At 49.3% G+C, this 23,193-nt stretch overlaps 1 protein-coding gene and 1 long non-coding RNA gene across 26 annotated transcripts in view; both read right to left on the reverse strand.

Annotated features, from left to right (window-relative positions):
- Nucleotides 1-2,675: 2,675 nt before the first annotated feature.
- Nucleotides 2,676-4,704, reverse strand: RPL29 (ribosomal protein L29). Its single transcript, XM_068694012.1, has 4 exons — nt 4,595-4,704; nt 4,442-4,486; nt 4,093-4,157; nt 2,676-2,868 (listed from the first exon to the last, which is right to left on the reverse strand). The coding sequence occupies exons 2-4, from the start codon at nt 4,476-4,478 to the stop codon at nt 2,755-2,757; spliced, it is 216 nt and encodes a 71-aa protein (XP_068550113.1). The 5' UTR covers nt 4,479-4,486; nt 4,595-4,704; the 3' UTR covers nt 2,676-2,754.
- Nucleotides 4,705-7,201: 2,497 nt separating this feature from the next.
- The window catches only part of LOC137862221 (uncharacterized), a 221,972-nt gene continuing 205,980 nt past the window's right edge, over nt 7,202-23,193 (reverse strand). For 20 of the 25 annotated variants that reach the window (XR_011100102.1, XR_011100098.1, XR_011100104.1 and 17 more), the window contains 2 exons: nt 22,688-22,811; nt 7,202-19,746 (listed from right to left, as the gene is read on the reverse strand). This is a non-coding gene — a long non-coding RNA (uncharacterized lncRNA). The remainder of the gene's footprint in view (nt 19,747-22,687; nt 22,812-23,193) is intronic. The other 5 variants (XR_011100100.1, XR_011100091.1, XR_011100095.1 and 2 more) reach the window with 5 other exon arrangements.

Genomic DNA, 23,193 nt, shown 5'->3' on the forward strand with positions numbered 1-23,193 from the left:
CAGCAAGTACAAAACATGTAACCTGATGTACGGCAGCAGCTAAGCAGAGAGGCTCTCTCAAACATATTGGCTTCCTGTGGGATACCGATCACTTAGTCATATGAGTTTTGAAGTTTTTAAATGTCAAAGATGACAGAGCTGTGCATAATGGGAATAGCTTCAAGTGGGCCACAGCTGCCAGTTCCCTCTCCTGTGCTCTGCAGATATAATCCTCCCAAAAAGGATCATTGGGCTCCCTCAACCAACACAAAGCAAGACAGAATTTAGGTGATTTCACAGGCGAGTGAAAGCGCCTAAGACCCACCATGGAGCCACGTCAGCACAGACACCCATTTGCAGCTTTCCCTTCTGGGCTGGCACGATGCCTGCCACAAGGAAGGGAAGGAGGGAAGTCAGAAACTGAGCTGTCATGGGGTCTGAAATTGTGATGGGTGATATAAGTGATGTCCAGGCAATGTCCTGCCGGACCACCACGTGTGCAGGGAGATCGCGGTGGGGTGCAGACGACAACAAACCTGACACCGAGCTGCTGTGGAAGCTCACAAATTCTTGTCTCTCGCTTCACAATGATGCCTGGATTAAGGTTACGTTCCTCTGTGCTGCATTTTGTCACGCAGCCGCTATTTTGGTCAGAAAGTCAGCAAGCCCATATTTGGGAAGCTGTCCCTCTGAAGGGCAGCATGAAGGGCAGCAAGATGAAAAGACTGCATCGAGGCAGGCCTGGGCCAGTTCCTTGGGGCCACTGGAAGCCCAATTTCCCCCCTCTGCTTCTCATTAACGTGCCAAGATCTTTGTCACAGTCCAACCCCTGCCTCTCTCTTCCCTCAAACCACATCCTGTGGGTGCATTATTCTCACAGCATGAGCCCTCTGGGGAAGACGCAGAGATGCAATCTGCCTTCTTAGACAGGCAAACCTTAGTGGGAGATTTAAAAGGTAGAACTGAAAGCGGGTTGGGTATCTGTGCACGCATGGGTGAAGGTGCAGCGAAACACCAAACCATCTCTTTAGAAACTGTTTTCTTTTACTTACTGTCACAGTGCAGACCAGCAGCACACCATCCTTCCTTCAGGTGGGTGGACCAGCTACTGCACCTCCTCCAACACCAGCAGGCACCTCACCTCAGGATGCTGAGAACTGGAAGTGCAGCTCTGGGATCACAGAATTGAAGGGGTTGGAAGGGACCTTGAAAGATCATTGGGATCTTGCTCAAATGAAGGCAGCAGGGAGCAGGCAGCCTTTCTGTCCCAGCTATTTAGCAGATTCTACAGTGATACAAACGGGCTGACCACTCACTCTCCAACTTCCCCAGCACATCACCCCTCCCTACCCACACATTGCTCCTGCACAGCCACCAAGTTCTTCCAAATGAGAAACCTCCAGAAGAGCCCAAGAGATGCATGCAGCAGGAATCATACAGGTGCGGGCTGCACTTTCCTCAGAATGCAAGAACCCTCAGCTCCTGAGATTTAAATTAGTAAATCACTTTGTATTGCTTGGTTTACAGCTGAGTGGTATTTTTATCAGTCAAAAAAAAAATTGAGAAGTGTTCGGAAATCCGGAAGACTTTTGTGGAATCACTTCAGGCCACACAGAATTAAAAATACTCACCTTGTTTCCAAATAGTATTTAATTCCAGTAATTAACTAAGCTATTTTAAAAAAGTCACCTACACTAATTGGATGTTTTGCTGCATTTTTTTTTTCCATCCAGCAGGTGTTTTGCTGCTATACTGGAAAGTCACAAGTTATTTGCATACTTCCAGCTCTTGAGCTGCCCAGTGAATTCACACCACCAGGTGGACGAGTCTTGCAATTGCAATTTCAGGAAAGGTCCCTTGCCTTTTAACGGGCGGCTCACTTCAGTACCAAAACCACTCATTTTGAACCAGCTTTCCTGACTGGCGTGACCTGGAAAGCGAAGTCCACCTCTATCTACCTGACAGTAGCAACTCTGTCACGGCACCACGTCTCCTGTACTACTTCCATGATCTCACCAGCCAGCAAGCTTCGTCAGATAGGGACTTTTTGTTACAGCAGCTATGAAAATCTGGCTTATATTGTCCTGTATCCCGTATCACACTTGAAGCATTTTAGAGAACACCACAAACCACTTCTATTAATTACTACAACCTCTATAACACTCTAGCTGGCGCTCAGAACCCTCCCGTTTCTCAGGATTGCTGTTGCTGTAGCTACCCTACCTGAACTGTGAAGCAGCAGATGCTTGCATAGCCCTTGGAAGCCTGATCTTGCTCTGACACACTAAGAACTACTGCAAAAATTGCAGTATGAGAGCTCTGAACATGCACACCAGTATAAAAATCAGTTCTACCTTCACTGAATGCTATCATCTAAGAGCCCAAGCAACACAAAACACGTTGCTTCTTGTTTATACTTTAAATCTTCACTCTATACCATTCCACAATCTGAAAACAGGCTTCCAACTTGTAGGTGTTCATAACCTGTACCACCAATTGAAGTTCTGAGGAGGCAGCAGCTGTTTCACCTCATACATCTGGAGGCTGAGAATACTGATACACAACCCCTCCTGCTGACCTGCCAGAGAACAAAGCCACACACTGGATGCTACACGCGGACATGATGACACAACTGGCATTTAAAATACAGCTCAGGATATTTTCTAGGCTTCTCCTCTAATTCAGGAGGTGAAGACTTTGTTATGTCCAATTTTATTCTTACAAAATGTTTTAACACATGACAACAGGAAAACTGGTTCTTTGTCTTAAACCACGTCAGTCCTTTTTCTGCAGAGCTGCCTGCTTGGCATTGTTGGCCTGCATCTTCTTCAGCCCCTTCTTATTGTGCTTCTTTGCGAATCTCATGTTCCTCAGAAACTTGGGATCAACCTATAAAAACGAAGGAAAAAGATAAGCCACGCTGCAGAAAACACGCAGGTAAAAACATGTTTCCATTATGCTTCAATGATTTCCAACTGCTAGCTGCAATTAATTCAAGTCCATTTTCTCATTTGGTTTTCTCATTTCAACAGAATTCTTTTAACCAGGTACAGCCATCCTTTGAACTAACTTCCTTCATTTCTAAACAAAAAAGAATTCCAAGCCCCAGCAATAACTATATAGAAAGAACAAGATAAATTGAGTAAAAATGTAAACAAGACAAACTTCATTTTGGTGTCATGATACGTTCTTAATCAGAAGCATCACAAACAGATCTTGCCAGTGAGCATACATACATGCAATCCTTTGGCAAAGATCAACAGTTTCCTCAGGCCTTTCTTTTTTCTAGTAAAGGAAAAATCTACCAGCACGGAGAAGAGCTGCTCCTTACTTTTTTGTCCACTAGCAGCTCACAACACATCCTTTCATGGCTAGGAGCAATTCTCAGAACTGTCAGCATCCCACTGAGCAACATCTGTTACTTTGCTGAAAGCAGCATTTCACCTGGTCCACACAAGATTTCTGCCATCTCAACTCGCACGCTCTTGGTGAGAGGACACACAGAGAAACAGCCCAGCTGTTTTCAGGGTACTGAGCCCTCACTGAGCTAGGCAACAGACAAGCTTTTACATCGCCTCTGAAAAGCCAATCATCACATCTGCAAGGCAAACAGAACCACAGCCCCCTCCAAAGCCAGGACATCCTGCATTTTCTGTCTCTTTCAAACATGGAAAAAGACGGTGGTGTACCATGTGTATAATCTCAGAAAAAGCAGGATTTTGCCATTTCCATGTGCACTATCCAGAAAAGCCAGCTCCTCTCACTTTCTGAACGAGCTTCTGTGTATTAGTACAGCCAGTGAAACAACAGTGTAGGGTACAGAGGAGACAGCAGGAATCAGAGAAAAGAAGAGCAGTGAAACTATTAATGTGTGACAGAGACAAAATTTGCCTGTAACTCAAGAGTAGTTTTGTAGATGTGCAATGCAGATTTCACATGGGTTAGAACTCTCACTGCTGCCAGTAATGTGAGCACACGATGAGAGACCCCCAGTGGTTCTGACCCTCTGGAATTTAAGCCCCCATCTGCTAAAAAGCTGACAGGCAAAATAAGAAACAATAGCACTGTGTTTTGTCGTGCGATCAGCCCAAAAACATCAGCAGACACACTCACCCCTTTGAGGGACTCGTATCTATGGGTCCTGGGCTTCTTGATGCCATTCCTGTGCCACTTGCGGGCTACGCAGAAGACAAGAAAACAACCCAAATTAAAACTTCAACCACCACTATGGAGCTGCCCCAGCTGCCTTTCAGGCCTCCACCACCACCACCAGCCCCCCAGCCCCTCGCACCCCGGCTGGATTCAAACGAGGGCAGCGCCTCCCCCCTTAGCACTCAGGCCCCAAACCCAGAGATTTGGGGCCATTTACCAGGACCGGGGGGCAGCCGCCCCACTCCCCCCCCCCCCCCCTCACCCCCAGCCCCCTCAGCAGGGCCGCGCCCCCCCCCCCGCCCCGACTCACACTGGTTGTGCGTGGTGTGGTTCTTGGACTTGGCCATGGCTGCACCTGCGGGACACAGAGAGGGATAATGGCGCTGTGCCCGGCCCGCCCGGCTCCCCGCCTCCCCTCCCTGCCCGCGGATGGCGCCGGATCGCGACCGGTCGCGACACTCACCCGACCGCAGCCCGCCGCCGCCGCGCCGGAAGAGGAAGGACCAAACCCGGGGGCTGCCGGGAAATGGCGTCCGCCCGCACCGGAAGCTCGCGACGCTCCGGTGCGCAACACGAACCGCCCGTAACATGGTTCCGCCCTGCGCCCGTTCCGCCCCTGTAGCCCCCTCGGTGTCCCCCCCCCCACGGCCCCCGACGAGAAATGGCCTCAGGGGGCAGGGATGGAAGGGAAAAAACACCCGCTGGCCGCCCTGGCATCCCTCTGGCTGGTTGCTGCCTCCTGTCATAAAACCACAGAATCACACACTCGACCTCTTTCACCCGTTCCTGAGCTTTCCTGACCAGGAAGAAGCAGAAGTTTTTATTTTAAAGTCACAGAAATCCCCTTTCAAGCACAATAAAATGGTGGCACTGCCGTCCCTTCATGGGTGTGAGCGTGGGACCTCCAGGGTTGTTTGTAACAGACTGTAAGGAAATGCAGAATACCAAAAAAGAAAGGTTGAGCCAGGGCAGAATACCAAAAAAATAAAGGAAATTCCAGGGCAAAATACCAAAAAGGAAAGGAAGTTCCAGGGCAGAATATTAAAAAAGAAAGGAAGTTCCAGGGCAGGCTCAAGCCCATCATGCACTGTCGGGGGGCTGTGACCCCTCGAGTCTCTCCCAAGCTCTAACGAGCTGCTGTGTCTCCAAGTGCAGCCTCACCAGGAGCCATCAGCTGGTTTGGAACCTCCAACCATGCTTTTAGAGATCACAGATGTAATTAGTGAGTGTTATCCTGCGTGTCATCCATTACAAGCGCTGCACTCGTTAAAAAGGGTGGTAATTACTACTGCTGCAAAATAATTCTGAAAAAAAAAACCAAAAAACAAAAAACAAAAAACATAAATTAAAACAAAAATCTCTAAGTGTCTCTGACAATGGTGTCCTCTCCATCGATGCCCTCACATTACACAATCCATCCCTCTTGGGTTTGATGTGGCTTTTGTGCCGATGCCCTCGGGTATAGCTCAGAAAAGCACTGCTGCTTTCTGAGAAACCACCTGAAAGGAGAGGTGGGCAGGACTTTGTTGACATCTGACACGGCATTTTGGTGGTGTCCTGATATTTATGGAAGATGGGCATGGGAGAAACTTCTCCCAGAGTTTCCTGGTTCTGCCCCAGCCCACGGTGAAAGGCGGGCACAATGTGGGGTGCCCTTAGTGCCAACACATCCACGTGCTGAGGGTCAGGTGCTGGCTGGAAGGAGCACAGAGGACTTGGCTTGACACGGGCTATGGAGCCTTCCTAAAAACTGCTGAGCTACTGGGGAGGGGGAGAAGGCAAACGGGGCTTGGCTGTGGTGTAAGCCCACACCAGCAATGCTGGAGGGAAGTGGGGAAGAAGGACGGTCCCCAGGGACAAAAGGCCCTGGAGAAGCCACCTGGAGAAGCGGGGACACCAGGACATAGAGGCACTAGAGGGAGCCTGAGCCTAACAGATGCCACTCTGGGCTCAAAGAGGGAGCACCGGTCCCAGTCAGGGAGAAGGAAAATCTCCAGAAAATAACAGGACACGTAGAAACTTCCCAATCCTACCCGACTGTGGCTTTTTTGCTCTGACATCCATTGTAATTTTCTTAAAGACATGAAGGAGGTCATAAAAGAATATCATTTTGCTTGTTGAAAATGCCAGCCAGCCTGCATTTGAGGCTGACTGAGGAGAGTCTGGCTCTCCTCAAACCTGAACCTCACTGGGCCAGCAAACACCACGTCACCAGCATCCCTGGTGCCTGGGGGAGCTGTTCCTAAAAAGATGAGACAAAATGGTGACAACTGGTGGCAATCATCAGGCTAGGGTTTCAAGAGAAGGGGGGGCTCCTGGAGCAGAAGTGTCCCTAAGAGGGTTGGGAGCTTGCCCTGCAAATGCTGATGGCAGGGACGTGGGAACAGCCCAGGCTTGTGTGCTCCACGGGTAGGAGAAGAGGGGCACTAGGAGAGGCTGGGAACCTGCATTTATTTTATTTTATTTTATTTTATTTTATTTTATTTTATTTTATTTTATTTTATTTTATTTTATTTTATTTTATTTTATTTTATTTTATTTTAATTTTATTTTTTTCTTTACCCAGCAATATTTTCATTGCATTTGCTTTGGATGAGGAAGACAATCATGGGTGAGCATGATCCAAAATGAGCTTCCCAGCAGGTCTGCCACCTCCTCTGCTCCCCCCAGAGCTGCCACTGCCCACAGCCCTTTTTCATCCTTCCACCTCTGCACCCTCCTCGGGAGGACAGTCCGTGCTGGTGGCCCACATCATGGTCACTTGGCCTGAGACCCGCCAGGAGCCAGCCAGGCTGCCAGAATGAGAAGTGTTGCATTTCCTCTTGCCTACACCCTGGATGATGCTTCTGGCTGGCCTCATTGCTGGAGACCTCATGCAGGGCTGGGGAAAACCACGTTTCCTTGGGGAATAACTTGGTTCCTTGAGAGAAAGCCATGAACTTCAGTTAACCCAAAGGTGTGCATAAATTAGGTCTTCCCCATTTGCAGGACTTGCATCTGAAGTATATTGATACAGCAATAAAGGACTGATGGCTGTATGGTAGTCTCTTATTTATTTTTTTAATTTCATATTTTATATTTTTTTTGGCATTTGAATGATGCTGGATTTGGGGGCAGCTTAGGGATTTAAAAGCAAATCTCCCTCTGCACCAGCCCCATCCTGCTGCAGGTGTGGCTGGATGACCCCACAATGACCAGACGAGCACTGCGATTGCAAAAACGGAGCCTGCAGTTCCCGTGAGGTGGAGAGGGTGGTCTGCGAGGGTGGAGGTGCTGCAGGGGCTGGAAGCTGGGGCTGAAAAGCAGTCAGGAGATGAACAGGGCCACCAAGATGCTGTGGCAGGCTGCAAGCAGGTTGGTGGCTGCTCCGGGGAGGCAGGTGGAGGTGGGTGGGAGGAACGGGCTGACGTAAAGAGATGCTGAGCTCATGTCTGTATTAATTTCTCCCCTTAATTATTATTAACCCTAGGGGTCTAGGGTGTTGAGGCCTGCACCTTAACGCAAACAAAGCCCAATACTGGAAGGAGTTAGAGCAAGATCGTGTTTCATCTTGGGGTTTCAGCTCCACCACCTGGGCACAATTTCTGTCCTTCCACCTGGAGGCAGGGGCTGGGACAGAGGGGACAGCCCTCCCATGAGCTGCACCCCAGTTCTGGATGGGATGGGGACACTTTGCAGAAACAGTGAAAGAGATCTGCTTTGGCTCTGCTTTATCTGCACCACGAGGATTATTGGAAAGCCACATTGAGAAATGCCCTGGCTAAAAAGGAAAACGAACGTCCACACAAAGACGGCTTGTTTGTGAGAAGGAGAAAAAAAAAAGGAATAAAGAAGCTGCCAACAAGCTGACATTAAACCCTGCGCTTACCTGCAACTCGCCTGATGCAATGACTGAATCCTTTCATTTGCAGCACCATAATCCAAGATGTTCTTTCCACAAAGCAAGAAAGTAGGTTAGTGCGAAGGCAGGGCTGGGGAGGGGGAAGGAGATAAGCAAGGCCTGATCCTGCGCATCCTCTGAGCAGGGCTGAGACACTGATTTAACTGCTTTTTTATTTTTTCATTTTTTTTGGAAAACCCTTCAAAGCCTGGCTGGGTGCTGCTTGAAGGCAGGGGCAGGATGGGACCCCCAGCCCCACTTCTAGCCCCTGCTGCCCCTCTTTGAGACAGGAGGCATCAAACAATAACGCAAATATAGAGGGCCACATGTCCTGCATGGATGGAAATGTATTTTCACACAGGAATATAACCAGTCACATCTCCAGGCTGCAAACCCTCTGCTGGTGCATGTGCCAGGGGGTTTCACTGCAGGCAGCACAGCCCGTCACCCACGGGATGGCTGTCTGGGCGCAGCACAGGAGGTTCAGAGGATGTATCTGGACTGGGATATCGCTGTTCCTGCTTACATGTTAAATATCTAAGTTGTCTCAGCTCATTTCGGCACTTCTGCTCACTGCTGCAGCTAAGCATGTGGAAACAAAAGCCAATGCAGCAAGAGGTGCTGGTGTGTGCTGCGGAGTTCCCTCTGTAGCAGCGTGAGGTCAGGCATCAGGTCTGATAAAGCATGCTGTATTATCAGCCCATTTTTTATTAGTCCATTTTACGAAATTGTAAATAACTCAAAAACACTCCTTTTTTTCCAGCTGCAAACTAAGCAGGAGGATTTAAAAAAAAAAAAAAAAAAAAAAAGAGAAAAAAGAAAAAAAAAGAAAAAAAGAAAAAAATGAAAAAAGAAAAAAGAGGAAGATCTCTCTTGACTCTACAGCTTTTTATCACCAGTGACAGGGAGGACTTCAATCACTTGAGGAGCCTTCACTTGAGGCAAAAACACAATGCTGGGGCTGCTAAAATCAAGCTGAAGAGCTTGGCATTCTGTGCAACAGGGCTGTAGGGTTAATTCACACCTGTAACTCTTCCAGTACCGCCCTGTGTCCAGCATCATCCTGCAAACCCTGCTCTGAGCACAGCCCATGCCCTTCTCTGCTGTCCCTTACCCACACTAAAGGCACACTAAAGGCAGAGGGACCACGATCATATGTGGGACTGCTTCTCTGAAACACCAGTGCTTTACCAAAGCTCTGTTTCCCTGGGAAAAGCCGGTGCAGAGAACTTTCCCAGGGTCACGCCAGGCAAGGACAGTGACTCTGAGCCATAAAAATACATAAAATTAAGATGTTCAGGTAAGCACAGTCCTCCAGGTGTCTGCCTTCTGTCCTGGGCTTCACTGGGGCTGTGCACAGCTCAGAAACAGATGAAATGCCCATTAAAATAAAGATCATGTATCCCTACTTTTCTGCTTAACGAATGTAGTGGGATGGCAAAAGGGGCTCTGGGATGTGGGCTTGGCATTTCCCTGGTCTTTTTCCAGGCTGTTTTTTCAACCCCTTCACCAGCACTGCCAGAGCTGGGCAGATGACTCAGTGCGTTCCTTTCATTCCAGGTTTTGGTTGTTCTCTCGTGCTCCGAGAAGTTGACCACCACAGGAAGGGGTTGGGATGACCGCCATCCCTGGCTGGTGGCTTTGAGCACTTTCTCCATGAACACGGATGATATGAAGGCAGGCAGGTAACCAACAGCCAGCTTCAGATCACCCCTTGGGCCATCCCTCGCAGGATTTACAGCTGCACAGCTCTTTAAAAGCTCTTTCAAAGCAGCTGCCTGGGCAAGGTGAAGACCTGGCTGCCCTGGGATGCCACCTTTGCTCCTGACGGGAGCAAGTATTTAGGAAAAGAGTCAAAAGAAGCCTCTCCTTTGGCACTTTCCCAATTCCTAGCAGCAAAAGCATTTCCTTCCTCAAGTTTAATATTTTTTGTAGGGAATAGCCAATACTGTCCGCGTCCTGGCTATCTGATGCACAGAAACCTTTGCACGTAATTAATCCGAAGACCTAATTGCACTACAGCTGTACAGCTGGCTGAATATCCCAGCTGGGAGCCCTGGGAGGGGGACCAACCCTCCCCTGCTGGGTCAGCCCCATCTCAATCTGCCCGCCGTGTTACGGACGGCCTGATGTGTGCTTTGGCTGTGACTAACACATCTGCCCCCACTGCGATTTTACCCAGGCTTCTCAAACCGCTTTGTGAGGAACTGCAATAGATCTCCGGGAAGCCTCTGGCAGGTGGATGCCTTTGAATTCCCATTTGCAGAACACACCTGATGCATCCAGGGCTGGGGGGAGGACAGAGTGCCCAGCTGAGGCCTGGGGACAGGCAGTCTTCAGGCATTTTCCACTAAAGCTCCAAACCAGGCACCTCTTTAAAGCATTTTAGGGTAAGAGAGCGGGTGACAGTTGCGTGGAGGTGGGGACAGTACGCGGGACAGACCCCAGCCATCCCTCCTCCCTCCAGGCACCCAAAACCTCCTTACTTTCCCCCACCCATCATGCTTCATCACGACGCCTCTACCCTTTCAATAGAGGAACAATTCTGAAAAAAATACAGCTAAAGCTTTTTTTTTTTGTGTGTGTGTGTGTGTGTCTGTGTGCCTGCTCTAGCCACCTGAAACAACCTCTGTTTGGATGCAAGCACTGAAGCATTTCTTAAAGCAGTTCTTCCTCCTGACATTAAATATTTATGCAAGCAGCACCGGGGGAAGCCAGGCACTTTTGCCGCAGCAGGATGGCGCAGTGCTGGGAGCCACGGAGAGCCCGATTTAACCGGCGATGAGATGGCAGGCGCTCAGCAAAACACAGCTCAGTGCGAGCCTCCCGTTCCCCCACCGACTGCGCTGCTCCCTGCAGCATCCCCAGCATCACATCCTCATCCCGACAGCCCTGGGGGCTGAGCATCCGACCCAGCGGACCCCTGTGGGGAGAGGAGAAGGCAGGCTGGGCTGCCAGGTTGGTTGCAGATGTAGGGAAAGAAATGGAAACCTGGGAATGGAGCTGGGAACCCAGTGCTCAGCGGGACCGAGGGGCATGGAGCACACACGGCCGTGGGCACTTGTCTCTCGCACCCCAGCACCTTCCTTGCTCTGCCTTATTCTGGGGGATGGATGGTGGCAGAGGGAGGATGCTCGTCTCTGTGCTTTGCAGTTGCTGTAGCAACTGTGGTGTCTCTGGCAGCAGGGACACGTGCTTCCTACAGCCAGCATCACTGCGATCCTGCTACTTGCAGATATTTTTTCCCCTGCTCAAAAAGAGCCCCCCCCCACTCCTGAGCAGCAGCGACCAGAGACCAGGAGGTGCTTCTGAAGCAGCAGCAGAGGTGCAGGGCAGCTCACACACCGAGCCAGAGGGATGCTGCTGTGCCTTTCCTCTCCTGGGCCATCTTTTGAACACGAGTCAAAGCCTCCTCCAGAGCCTCTGCTGCTCCCCCTCGGCTCCATGGCAAGCACAGCCCTGCCTTACAGCATCTGCTTTTGGGGAAAGGGAACAACAACAAGTCTTGATCAAAGCATTCTCAGCAGTGGAGGATCTGCACAAGCCTTGCTGCGTTACTTCCCTGATTAATGACTTCTAAATAATAGAGCTTTTTGTTCACAGGCTGGATTAATTTGGTATCCATTTCCAGGCATCTTGCAGGACTTTGCCTACTAAGTTGAAAATCCCATTACTCCCCCATTTCCATCACTTTTGTACGTCACAAGCCATGACCAAATCTTACTTCCCTTTCTCTTTGGGAAAGCAGAGACTGAGCTCCTTGGGCCAGCCCATGAAATACTTTGGTGCCTTGTCTTGGCTCCCCAACACCTTGTCAATCACTGATGTTTGACCTCAAGGCACCAAAACCAGGCATGCTTGGCCAGGGCCATGCTCACACCACCTCTGACACCTACCAAAGCCACCCCACTCGTGTCCCCCAGGTCACGGTGGTTCTCCGGCCATGTGCCACCACAGGCACCCGCATCTGTTCAGAGCCCACCAAGCTGTGCCCCACATCTATGTGGGTTTCCCCAGGAAGGGGACCTTACACCCAGCTCAAACAAAGCACACGCTGCTGGCCTCTGCCCTGCACAATGATCCACGTCAGTGGGCAGAGATGGAGGGGGAGGAAGCAAGCAGAGCTGCAATGCTAATGCTGCATAATCCCTCTATCCATTGCTGTGGGTTACGACTATTTTGGTTGTATTTGCAGGATTAGGCCCCAGACCTGCATAAATGGGGTCACCTTTTCCAGAAGGCACCGATCCAGCCTTCCCACTGCCTGCTTTTGGGATGGCCAGCGCAGCCAGGGGCTGCAGGTAGGGTTGGTCTTCACAAGATGGGAAGGCAAAAAGGCAGCAAGATGCTTCCACCCCTCCCACCTTGAGAAGCCGCCTTCTAAGCATTGCTGGTGGGAACGGCATCCTCCTTCTCTCCTCAGGTGCCCTGCGTCAGCTTCACCACCATCCAGATATGAGCAATGCTCGGGGAGGTCTGCTGTCACCCAAGACTGGGTTTTCCACCTCACTCATCGCTTGATGAGCCAGTTTTCTGGGCTGCAGCTGGAGCTTTATGTCCCCCGGGAAGCCTTCTTTAAGAGCAGGTTTGCCAGCTGGGGAATGTTTCACTGCTATTTTCAGCCTGCCTTCAGAACACGATGGAAAAGCTGTCAACAAATCAAAAAAGAGTGATCTCAGTCTAAAATACGAGGCCTGGCATGGGAGGGCATTTGACTCAGAAGCCACTTCCCATCTTTGGAGACTTGAAGTATGTTCCACTTCGTCATCCTGGAGGTCTTTAAACACTTATAAAAACAGAGTTTATTTATCCACAGTCAGAACAGCCTATCTATTATCTTGAAGGCTGAATTCAGAAAGTTTCTACAGAAATTTATTGGTTTCATTCCTACCAGTCTGAACAGAAGTTTTCCACTGAGTCTGTCAAAATAGAAACGTCTCAATTCCAATTTCCTTCAGTCTTTAGAAAGACATGACATTAATTGCGTTAAAAAGCACTTTTATTAGTTACTGAGAAAGCAAGAGTCTGGCAACTCTTCTTGACCACTAGCTATTAACTTTTGTGAAGGCTCCTTTAGTATCGATTTGATCCAACACAGTGGTTTTATCCACCAGCAAGCTCAGCAGTGACTGGAGCCAAAGGGACCAACTGCAGACAAGGATTATTGGCGTCGGGTCTCAAAGACTCCTGCTGCTGCTGGGCAAAGCTCTTCTGACCCTCTCAAGGCTTGCTTGCATCCCTGTTGTTGGAAAGAACGGAGATGTGGAAGCACACTGTCAACCTGAGGCCAGGGAGAGCGGGCGTAAATACACACAGAACAATTTCATCTACACTTGGTGATACTTCCAGCAGGACTCAGGCAACCACCTAGTGGCTTGCAGGAGCCTTGCTTTAGTCTGACTCCGTGTCAGGCTGTTTCAGAAACAGCTCAATCTTGTGATAATGCAGCACAAGGGAAAGGTGGTTTGGAAAATCGTGCATTAAGGGAAGCGCCTCCTCCACCTGATCACCACAGGACGCTCTGGGGTCACTCCTGCCAATGTTTTGTCAGGCTGCAGCTGTGTGGGCAGCCAGAAACCCCGCTCCTCACCTGCTTCTGTTCACCCCTCGCTCACGTCTCAGCCCACCAGCCAGCTGGGATGCAGGCACCACACAGAGATATGACCAGGGCATTGGCATGTCACAGGAAAACTCAGATCTACCACATACCTGCTGCCAACTGCCCCCGTACACACTTGGCCATGGCTCCTCGTGAAGCACCAGGAGTTGACGCTGTGCCTTCAGAACTGAAAGCAGGCTTTGCATTATACACCTTTGAAATGGCGTGGTTTGGTGGATGCTCAGAGATCTGTGGAGGGATCCATGTAAGCAATCATGCAACAGAAACCCAGATGGAGATTTCAGATGAGAAGAAAAGCTGAAAACCTGTTCGATCCACCATCACTTCAACATGAACTCACCTGGAGAAAAAAACCTTTCAGGCTTGAGGATTATTATCTTATACCCCAAATCTTTCGACAATTTGAAGCCAAAAAACAGTTGAAGATATTTTGGTCAGAAAATGTCTTCTGCACCTCCCTTGCTGTCAGAGCACACACCAGAGCATTTGGAGGCTTCACATCTACTGCAGTGCAAAGGACCCTGGGCAGAAAAACACCTGGAGAAGCCTTCAATCAGCACAGGCCTTCAGCTCTGCCCTTAATTTTAGGACTCCATTCACAGTTTTAGACCAGAGATGTGGTTTTTAAAGGTTGAGGAAGATCTGCTCATGTCTTCTGCGCAAGTTGAGACTCCTGCAGAGAAGAGCAAGTAGCAGTGCAAGCGTGTGCCACAGGGACCTCATTTCACACAGTTTACACCAATTGTGCTTTCAAGCACTGGCCTATCCATGGTTTCTGGAGACCAGAAAGCGTGAGGTATTGGGTCAGGGTGATGGAACCTGGTGTTCTGTGTCCCAGTTTTACACCTGAAGTATTCACTGTCCTCATCGCAGCTTGCCCTGACTTCTCCTGCCCGGATGAAGAAGAGAACCAGGCTGCTCATTTCCATTATTCATCCTTCTGAAATGGCCACATCCAGCCTGAAGAACAGCCCTGCCACATGCCCTTTGCGCAGCCAGCAAAAGCCTCAATTACGGGCCACCAGACCCGCTGTTTACAGGAAGCACCAGCACAGGGCACAGAATTAGAAAGACCGCAAGGAAGTGAGGGATTAGTTACTGGAGATTAAAGGGCATAGAAAAGCCACAGGACAAATCAGTGGGGCCTAAGCAATGGTAGCTGCTATTTCAGTCTTCCAGCTGCTGGCATTTGCACCAGTCACGCTGCAGCACAAGAATGTGGGAGGAATTCAGCGGGACGGATGGCTGCTCTGCTTTCTGGACCAGTAAAACACATCAAAGAACAGGTCCTAAACCTGCTGGGGAGAAATGAGGGATGTTCACTCCACATCCCCCCTTCCTCAACCATTCCCACGAATCTCTGTTCTCCTCCAGTGCAATTCTTGCTTTTGTGCTCCCTGTTCAGGCCAAGCTGCTCTGGCCAGCCCTGCCTGTCGGCACAGCCCATGGATTAGCCAAAATAAAGCAGCTCCTCAAACCTGTAAAGCAGTGGGGTAGGGGCAAGGTCTGAAATCTCAAGCCCTTCAAGTCAGTCTCAGGGAGCTGGTGTTTTCTTGGTAAATCCTGGAATACACGTAGAAGGAAGAGGGGGACATATACTGCATGGAAAAGGTTAACCCTGATCCAGTCAAATCCCTCTCAAGACAATTTATTCTCTAGGCTTTTGCCTTTATTTTAAGCACCACAGCCTCCCTTTCCCCTACTAAGTTCAAGGCCAGCAGCACTACCTCCTGCAGAACGCAATACAGGAGGAGCTCACGGCCGAGGTGTCCAGAGAACACAGGGATATCACAGGGGACTTCCGCAAAGCTGAAAAACAACACAAATTTCGCTTCCTTGAGCAGCCCACCTGCACTGAGATGCTTGTGCAACCCCTCCTTGGTGGGCTTCAAAGGGCAGCAGAGGTGCAGCACGCCTGGATTACACAGCAGCACCTCAGCACCAGCCCTGCAACACCTCCTAGGCCTTATTGCCGAGGGGCTAAGGCTTGGATTGCAAACACACAGTCAGGTTCCAAGAGCAGGGAATTTCTGCAGCTTCTCAAGCAGAGACACCGTTACCACACTAGCCCAGTTCTTCCAAGGTTATTTATTTTTTTGGTGAGGTCCGCTTTTTGCTAAATCTGGCCACCAAGATTACAGCGGCTGCCCACGAGCTCCGAAATTTGGGCTGTCATTGGATCAGGCGATGCAACTGATGCAGCCCTGGCTCAACGGGAAGGCGGCCATGGATTCAGACCCCAGCCCTGCTCCTGCAATTTGCATGATGCTGCTGGAGATGACAGCAATGCGGTAGTGGGAGGGAGGGAGGCAGGGAGAGAGGAGGCTCAGTCTGGAGAGGCAGCAGGAGTTCAGCAGGGCTTTCTTTTTTGTTGTATTTTTTTTTTTTTTTTGTTCTCCCTACAACAAGTATAAAGGATGAACGAGCTTATTTTACAGCCTCAGAGAAATACTCAGCCACTATTAGCTTAACACATGCTGTCATGGTGAAGAAAGTAAAGGCTTATACTTGCCTGAATGGATTAGCTGAAAAAAGCACACCAAAAACCCTTCCATGAACCAGAAACATTTCTCTCAGCTATGTGCCTGATCCACAGCCCAGTGACTTCCAGACCAGAACCTGAGCCTGCTGTACATAACAAAAGGAAAGCACCATCTCAGGTTTCCATCATTTTTGGTGAATCTGAAGTGCATGGAGCCCACCCTCCCCTCCCAACCAGCATAAAACCCCCACTGAAATGGAGGCAATGCCAGCTCTCCAACGACAATGCCATAGGAACTGCCCAGAGTATTTCCTTCTCTCCAGTCTCAACATGTAGGAAATGCTGTCACAATGCCCAAAAGCCCCCAGTAAATCGCAGCAGAAGCTCAGGTACCTGCAATAACCACCTCGGAGCCACCAGAGTAGCTGTGCTGAGCCAAGAGGGCACTACAGGGGACAACCATTGCTTTATAGAAATAACATTACCAATAAACAGGCTCAACAGCACCTTCTCTTCTTGGAGGGGAGCACTTCACATGAAGGGCATCCATGTCACAGCTGCTCAATTAATTAACTCAATTTATTTTAACCAGGACCTCCTGGGTTTCTGCTGGGTCATCAGGTGCCTGGACTTAGAACAGGGTGGTAACCCTGCTCTGGGGGGGTCTCTTGGTACAGAGAGACCATATTTTTCTCTGCTCCTCATACCCCGTTCTTTTGCCACCACACCATGTAATTCACCTTATTACTGAAGTGGCAAAATCAGCTTCAGGAGTTCAGGATCCATGAAGCAGAGATTGGAGCTTGCGTGAGGTTCTCTGACACATGAAAGGAAAGAAAAAAAAATCCCACTAATGGAAAAAGTCCTCAATAGCTTCATCCAAGCAAACAACACTCCCCCTGAAAACAAAGCAAAATCCCACAAAAAGATCAATTTAAAAATGCAGGAAATGCTAGCAAATGTCTTTATTCCCTTTTGCAGCTGTAATTCTGCCTTCAAGTACATCTGCCTCCCCAGCCTGCCCTGCGTTCACCTGACTGTGTGCAATTTTCCTGCTTTATTCAGTGCTCAGAATGACTGAACGCTGAGCAGAGCCAGAAGCAGCATTTCTGCTCAAGGCACTCTCCTGCCCTACACGCGATGGGGCAGCCGGAGGGTGGCGATGGATGGGATGGTGGTGGCCGAGACTGCATCCCAGACACTCTTTTCTTCTTAATTGTTATTCCTACCCAGTATATTATAGTGAGGAATTAAAAGGGGATTCTGCTTTATCTTGCTATTTTATTTTATTTTATTTTATTTTATTTTATTTTATTTTATTTTATTTTATTTTATTTTATTTTATTTTTTAACTTTTTCAACCATGTAAGCGGCCAAAGCATTTTTAAGCTGCCTCTCCTGCTACCACGCCCCAGTGCCGCCGTGGGTCACACTTCAGCATCCAGCAGCAGGGGACAGGACTGGGGACAGCCAGTCTGCTCGGGCACTTTAATAGAAACTGGCTCCGGCTGTGCCAGCCTGGCGGGTTTTGATTTAAACTGCAGTTATAAGGTGTGATTAGAAGCAGGGGATGCTGTGCCAAGAGCTCAGATGTGAAGCATGAAAAAAAAATACAAATCCATCCCCCAAAACTGTATTTCTTCTGTGACATACCGGGTAAGGAGGCAGACCTTTTCCCAAAATTGGTTCAGCAAGGTCTCTTCCTCATGGCTCTCACTCAGCTCAACAGTTAATTTGGCAAAGGGAGACCTTTGGAGACGGCAACGCTGTTCAATCTTTCAGCCCATCTGGATAAAATCACAATTCAATGAAATTGCTGGGTCTTTATCTTCATGCAGCATCATCATACAGTTGATTTCAAGCCTTCCAGTAAGCTGTAATACATCTTTTAGCCTAAGAGCTCTTTTGCATGACACTGAAATAGACCCCAGTCTACATACATCTGCTGCCAAGACAAATGCATGGTTCAGCAGCAGTAAAGAGGATATAAAAGACTCCCACGTTACAAATGTAGGAGGCAGAGGATATTTTAGCATGGCAGTGGTTACACTTTTGGCAGCTCTGCTATAATAAACTTTGTTTTCAGAGCCTTAAAATATTCCCTGTGCAGTGAAGACTGACATATCTGCTTTCAGAGGAGCTGTTTCAGGGGCTGGGGATGGTGAACAGAGCTTGGGAACATGGGGGAACACAAGGAAGATGGAGTTAACATCGTCCTACATTTCAACAGGTATTTCCTCACAAAAGGCAAATCCCTACATGTGCCACTGGGTCCTGGTAGGCAGGGGAAGGATGCTGAGGCAGGCCAAGGCTGAAAATATGGGAGAGAAAAGGGATGTAAGACACCAACCTTGTGCAGGAAAAGTCCTTGGAGACCTCTTCCACCTTCCCATCCGATGGAGTGCTCTCCAGTCACTTGCCACCACCAGGATGTCATCGTGAGGGTGCCTGTCCAGACCTATGTTACTGCCTTGAAGCGCAGGTCCCACAGTTACAGCTGGCAGGTGGACACTTTTGCTGACTTTGATCAAATCTTTAACGTTTTTCACCCAGATACAGTATGCAAGAGCTTCTCTGGCTCCACCTGCTTGAGACGTGTGAGCACAACTGCAGCAGTCACCCTTGCTGTGTTATTCACAGTAGGCAAAGAGGATGAAGGAGTGAAGGGCAGTAACCAGGCTGGGTGGGAGCATTTGTGCTGCAGAACAAATCAAAAGTGCACCAGAAATGGAGAGGAAAAATTGCTTAAGACTCCAGGAGAGATGGAGGACTTTGGCTTTCCCAAGTCATCCTGAACTCAAATGACCAACCAGGCACCAGGACTGGGGCTCCATACCCTGTTCCTTTTGGGTGGGGTTGGTCAAAGGAGGGTGGTGAGCACCCAGCTCTTCCCATCGTCTCCTTGGAGGCCACCACTACTGGCAGTCAGTGCCAGCAGGCAATGCGGGGCTCCTGCCTCCTGCTCCACAAAGTCACGCTGAGAAACACCAGGCAGAAGCGGCTTCCCACTGCAGCTGGCTGGGAGGTAGTTTGTGCCACAGAGGTGCTTATGGAGCTAATTAGCAGTGATGACTCATACCTTAATGCACTCTGGAATGGCAGGAATAGCAGCGAAAACCTTGATCCGGTCCATTTTTTGAGCATAAAAGGAGAGCTCATCTCATGTAGCTGAGGGGAAAAGGAGGCAGGAGGGGCAGCATCACGACTCCAGATACGGCCTGGTGCTGCTGCTCTCTGTGCTCCCCTGGAGGCAAGGGAGGGTTGTCCTCTGGGAGCCAAATGCCATCACCACGACGCAGAGGGAAATGTGCTCTACTCACGACCACCATTTCCCTTTGCTCTGGGAACTCAGCCCAACAAGGAAAGATTGCTTTGAAATGTCAGGATGGATTTCCAGTCCCAGTTTCTGAGCTTTTCATCCACTTTTGCTGTGGCTGTAAAGGGACAAGACAATTTAAGACCAGCTCTAGCCACAAACACTGCATGCTGCTCGTGCAAAGCGCACAAAGAAGGCTTTGCTCTGAAAAGGTCTCATGGCTCAGTGGGGTCCCCACCAAGCTGGAAGCAAAACTCTGGTGAGTCCTGTCGAAGGCTCTTGGCCAAGCCCCAGGTGTCATATTTACCATCAGCCTACTAAAAGAGAGAGAGGTACCATCAGGGAATCGCTTCAGTGCCTGGTATTTTAAAGAACTGACTTGTCACCAACATTTCTGCAAGCTGCTGTGGCTCAGATCCTCAGCTGAACCAGCGGCCAACACAGTGGAGCAGAGGAGAGCAGGGAAGAGGTGGTTTTCTACTGTCTCCCGCTCCCTTCCCCTCCAATAAAAAAACATTTCTCAGGGTCCAACCTGTGGTAAGAAAGGGTTGAAGCCTCTGTGTCCATTCAGATCAGTCTGAGCCATCAATTTCTTGCAGAAAGGATAACTAAGAGCTCAGATGAATAGCAAAGCAGGCACAAAACCATTCTCTGTGCAAGGAAACTTGGGCAAATATTGACCTAACCCAAAGTGCAGGCTTAGTGTCAAACCCAAAAGCAGATCTGGTCAATGGGAGCAGCAGGACTTCACGTGGCAGGTGCAGTCCAGACACCTACACATTTCTGTGGGTACGCAGAGCCAAGTTTAGTAACAAGTAAACTGAACAGTGTTGTTTTTTGTGACGTTTTATGCATCCATACAACCCTAGAAATTCTACCCTGCCAGTTAGGGTTTCTGGGCCAGCGAGAAAAATGCTTATTATCATCATGACTCTTTTGAAAAGCTCATTGCTACGTGTGCGGAACTTGGATGGGGTCTCAGTGTGGAGGATTTTGAGAGCATGTGACAGCATTATAGTTTCATGCTAATCCGTCCTTGTTGTGTGCTATGAAAAATAAATAAAAACCTCCACTTCCTAATCCCTAGGTTACCAACTGTGGGAAAAAATGTGTTTGCCGTGGCCTTCACAAGCACTTGTAAGTGTCACACTTTTGTATTTATTTATTAATAAGGGAACGCATAACACGTTGTTCCTAAACTGTGTAGCTGGGTCGCAAAACCCACGCAGCTCCCCCCCAGGACCCCCTTGCCGTCCCCACCTGGCATTGCCCAGCTTCTTCTGCGCAGGGTTCCTAGGAGGTTAAAGAGGGGGAAAAAGAAAAAAGAAAAAAAGTTACTTTGCTACCAGATCAAGTACCAAAGCAATACAAAGACCCGGGTATGTTCATGGCCCGCAGGCTGAGCCCTCCAACACAAAGCCAGGTGCGGAGTCCTGCTGGGGGTGAGCCTCTGCGTGGCCCAGGAGGGGAAACAGTCTGGGATTCAAACTTCAGACAAATCCTTTCATCTCATTTCCCCTTTCCAATCAGTTCCCAAGGGGAAAGCCATCATGGACTGGGAACCGCTTTTGTACCCTTGCCTCTTTACAACCCAGGACAAGGAGCCAAACGACCTCTTAAAAGTTGGCAATGGGCAGCAACGGAGCAAGTCCTCCAAGCAGGGAGGGTCCTGCCCTGCATGCACATACACAAGGGGTCCTGCACACTTGGAGGGGGTCACATTGGCCAATATTTTAGGCAACAGAATAATAAAGATAATGTAGTCACAGAAAGACATGCAAGCCCAGCTCTGCTCTACTAAAAACAAATTTTCCTTCTAATACTTGCACCTCTCACACTGAAAGATGTCCAGGTTTAGCCTCTGCTGATCTTCCGTCCCAGAATCCAGCAGGGCACCAGCCACCCACCACTAATTAATGCGATGGATAACTCAGCAGCACAAGTCACCTCGAGTTACCTCGGCCATGGAGCACAGCAAATCTTTCCGCAATGAAACAGTGCGGCAGGAATTATCTCGATCTGTAATTGCTCTGAGCAGACAATAAAGCAGCTCATGCTGGTGGAAGTAGCCACTTAGAGGTAATAACCCTGTGAGTAACAATAATGTTAGATAGCAGATACTTGATAAAAGGCAGGGAACAAAAGAAAAAGCTTTCTTCATTATACAAAGAACGGATGTTTTCTCTTTGCTTCCTTTGGTTCAGAGATGCATTTAGCTCTTTGGAGAGAGGCAGAGGACAGATCAGCAGCACACACAGTAAAAGCATCATTTTCCACGAGTGAGATCATAGGCAGGAAAATTAGTTTTCTCCTTTTAATCTTTCCTGATTTCTACCCAGACGCCATCCGTTTTATTTTCTTCAAGAGAAACGTCTGCATATGGTTGGGAAAAAACCTGCCCTAGACAGCCCTGCAATAGCTGCCTCCAGTCCCTGTTGACTCTGTGTGGAGAATAAATCTGGAAAAAAGCCAGGTCCTGGTTAGGACTGTGGTCTTCAGTCTGGCTTGATGGCCATCTGAGACCTCTGCAGTGGTCACTATATCCCAACTCAGCTGCCCAGGGAGCTCAGACATGGCTGAGGAGGGAAGATGCTCCCGAATCCTTCTCCACTTCCTAAAAGACCACACCGAAAAGAAAGAAATCACCCCGTGCTCGCTCTTTCCCTCTCCTCAGGCTGCCACATGGAAGATGCGAGCTGCATGAGACGTAAATCAGAGCAAAGAGAAATCACAGGAACAGCAAAGCCTAGCAGGATTTTGGAGGGCTTTAAAGACCCCAGTGCACAGCTGGACACCCTGCAGACCCCGCTGCAGCCACACCAGGATTTGCCCTGTAAATGGACGAACGCTGGGCTTTGAGATGGCCGTCTGCAGCACAGCGGCAGCGCACCAGGGGACAGCTCTGCAGGACTGCAGAGGTTCAGCACTGCTCATTAAAGTGCTGGGGAAATGTGAATGAACCAGATGAATGGATGAATAAATGAATGAAGGGAGGAAGAACGAGTGAATGAATATTGCATTGAGTTGGTGCCTTTCATCCTGGGATCGTGGAGCCGTGCAGCTCAGCTGCTGCGCAGAAACCGTGTCCGTGCTCCCTGGGGAAACCCCTGGCCAAAACACATCAGATTATTTCCCAGGGCTGTCGACAGAGCCCTTTTGGGGAAGATGTGGCATATGGACGCGTATTATTTGAAGCATGAAGCTTCCCCCTAACCAAATCCCTCCAATTCCCTCTTCGTCAAAGTGACAGATCATTACTTTTGGAGTTGCTCTCATTCTTGCTGCTCCAGACACTGAGCGATTTCCATGGCAACGACATCCCAGCCCTTCCAGGCCTTTTCCAACCTCTGTCGTCTTCTGTCGAGTCACACTGGTGCATACCCTGGAGAGAAAAGCAGCAGGGACATGACGGCGCCTGTTGGCACCAGAAGGGTTAAAGGACCCTCCCCAGGTCACAACCAAGGGGCAGCACAGGGCTTGCAGGCAGCCACGAGGATTTTTAAGGACATTCAGGGCATGCTGAACTGAGAGATCATTTTCTGCAGGTTTTACTGTGCTAAACACAATGTGCAATGGGCTAAACCCAACGACTGGCATAAACGTGGATGGGCTCAGGGCTGTCTAAATGGGGATGCCTGAAGGAAGCAGGGAGGATTTCTCACTGGGGAGGGATGGGTCAGCCCACGATGCTCTCCTGCAGGAGCCCATGATGCTCCTGAGCAGGGCCAGGACTGAACCCGGGTGCTATGGGGGTCACTTAGCTG

The sequence above is a fragment of the Anas acuta genome, chromosome 11 (assembly GCF_963932015.1).
Source record: "Anas acuta chromosome 11, bAnaAcu1.1, whole genome shotgun sequence".
In the NCBI taxonomy this organism is placed as follows: Eukaryota; Metazoa; Chordata; class Aves; order Anseriformes; family Anatidae; genus Anas; species Anas acuta.

Excerpts from the sequence above, each read along its gene's own strand:
- RPL29 (XM_068694012.1), bottom strand. The coding sequence starts at position 4,478 with ATGGCCAAGTCCAAGAACCACACCACGCACAACCAGT. Across the intron at positions 4,158-4,441 it reads CCACACCACGCACAACCAGT|CCCGCAAGTGGCACAGGAAT; the intron begins GTGAGTCGGGGC and ends TCTTCTGCGTAG. Across the intron at positions 2,869-4,092 it reads GATACGAGTCCCTCAAAGGG|GTTGATCCCAAGTTTCTGAG; the intron begins GTGAGTGTGTCT and ends TCGTTTTTATAG.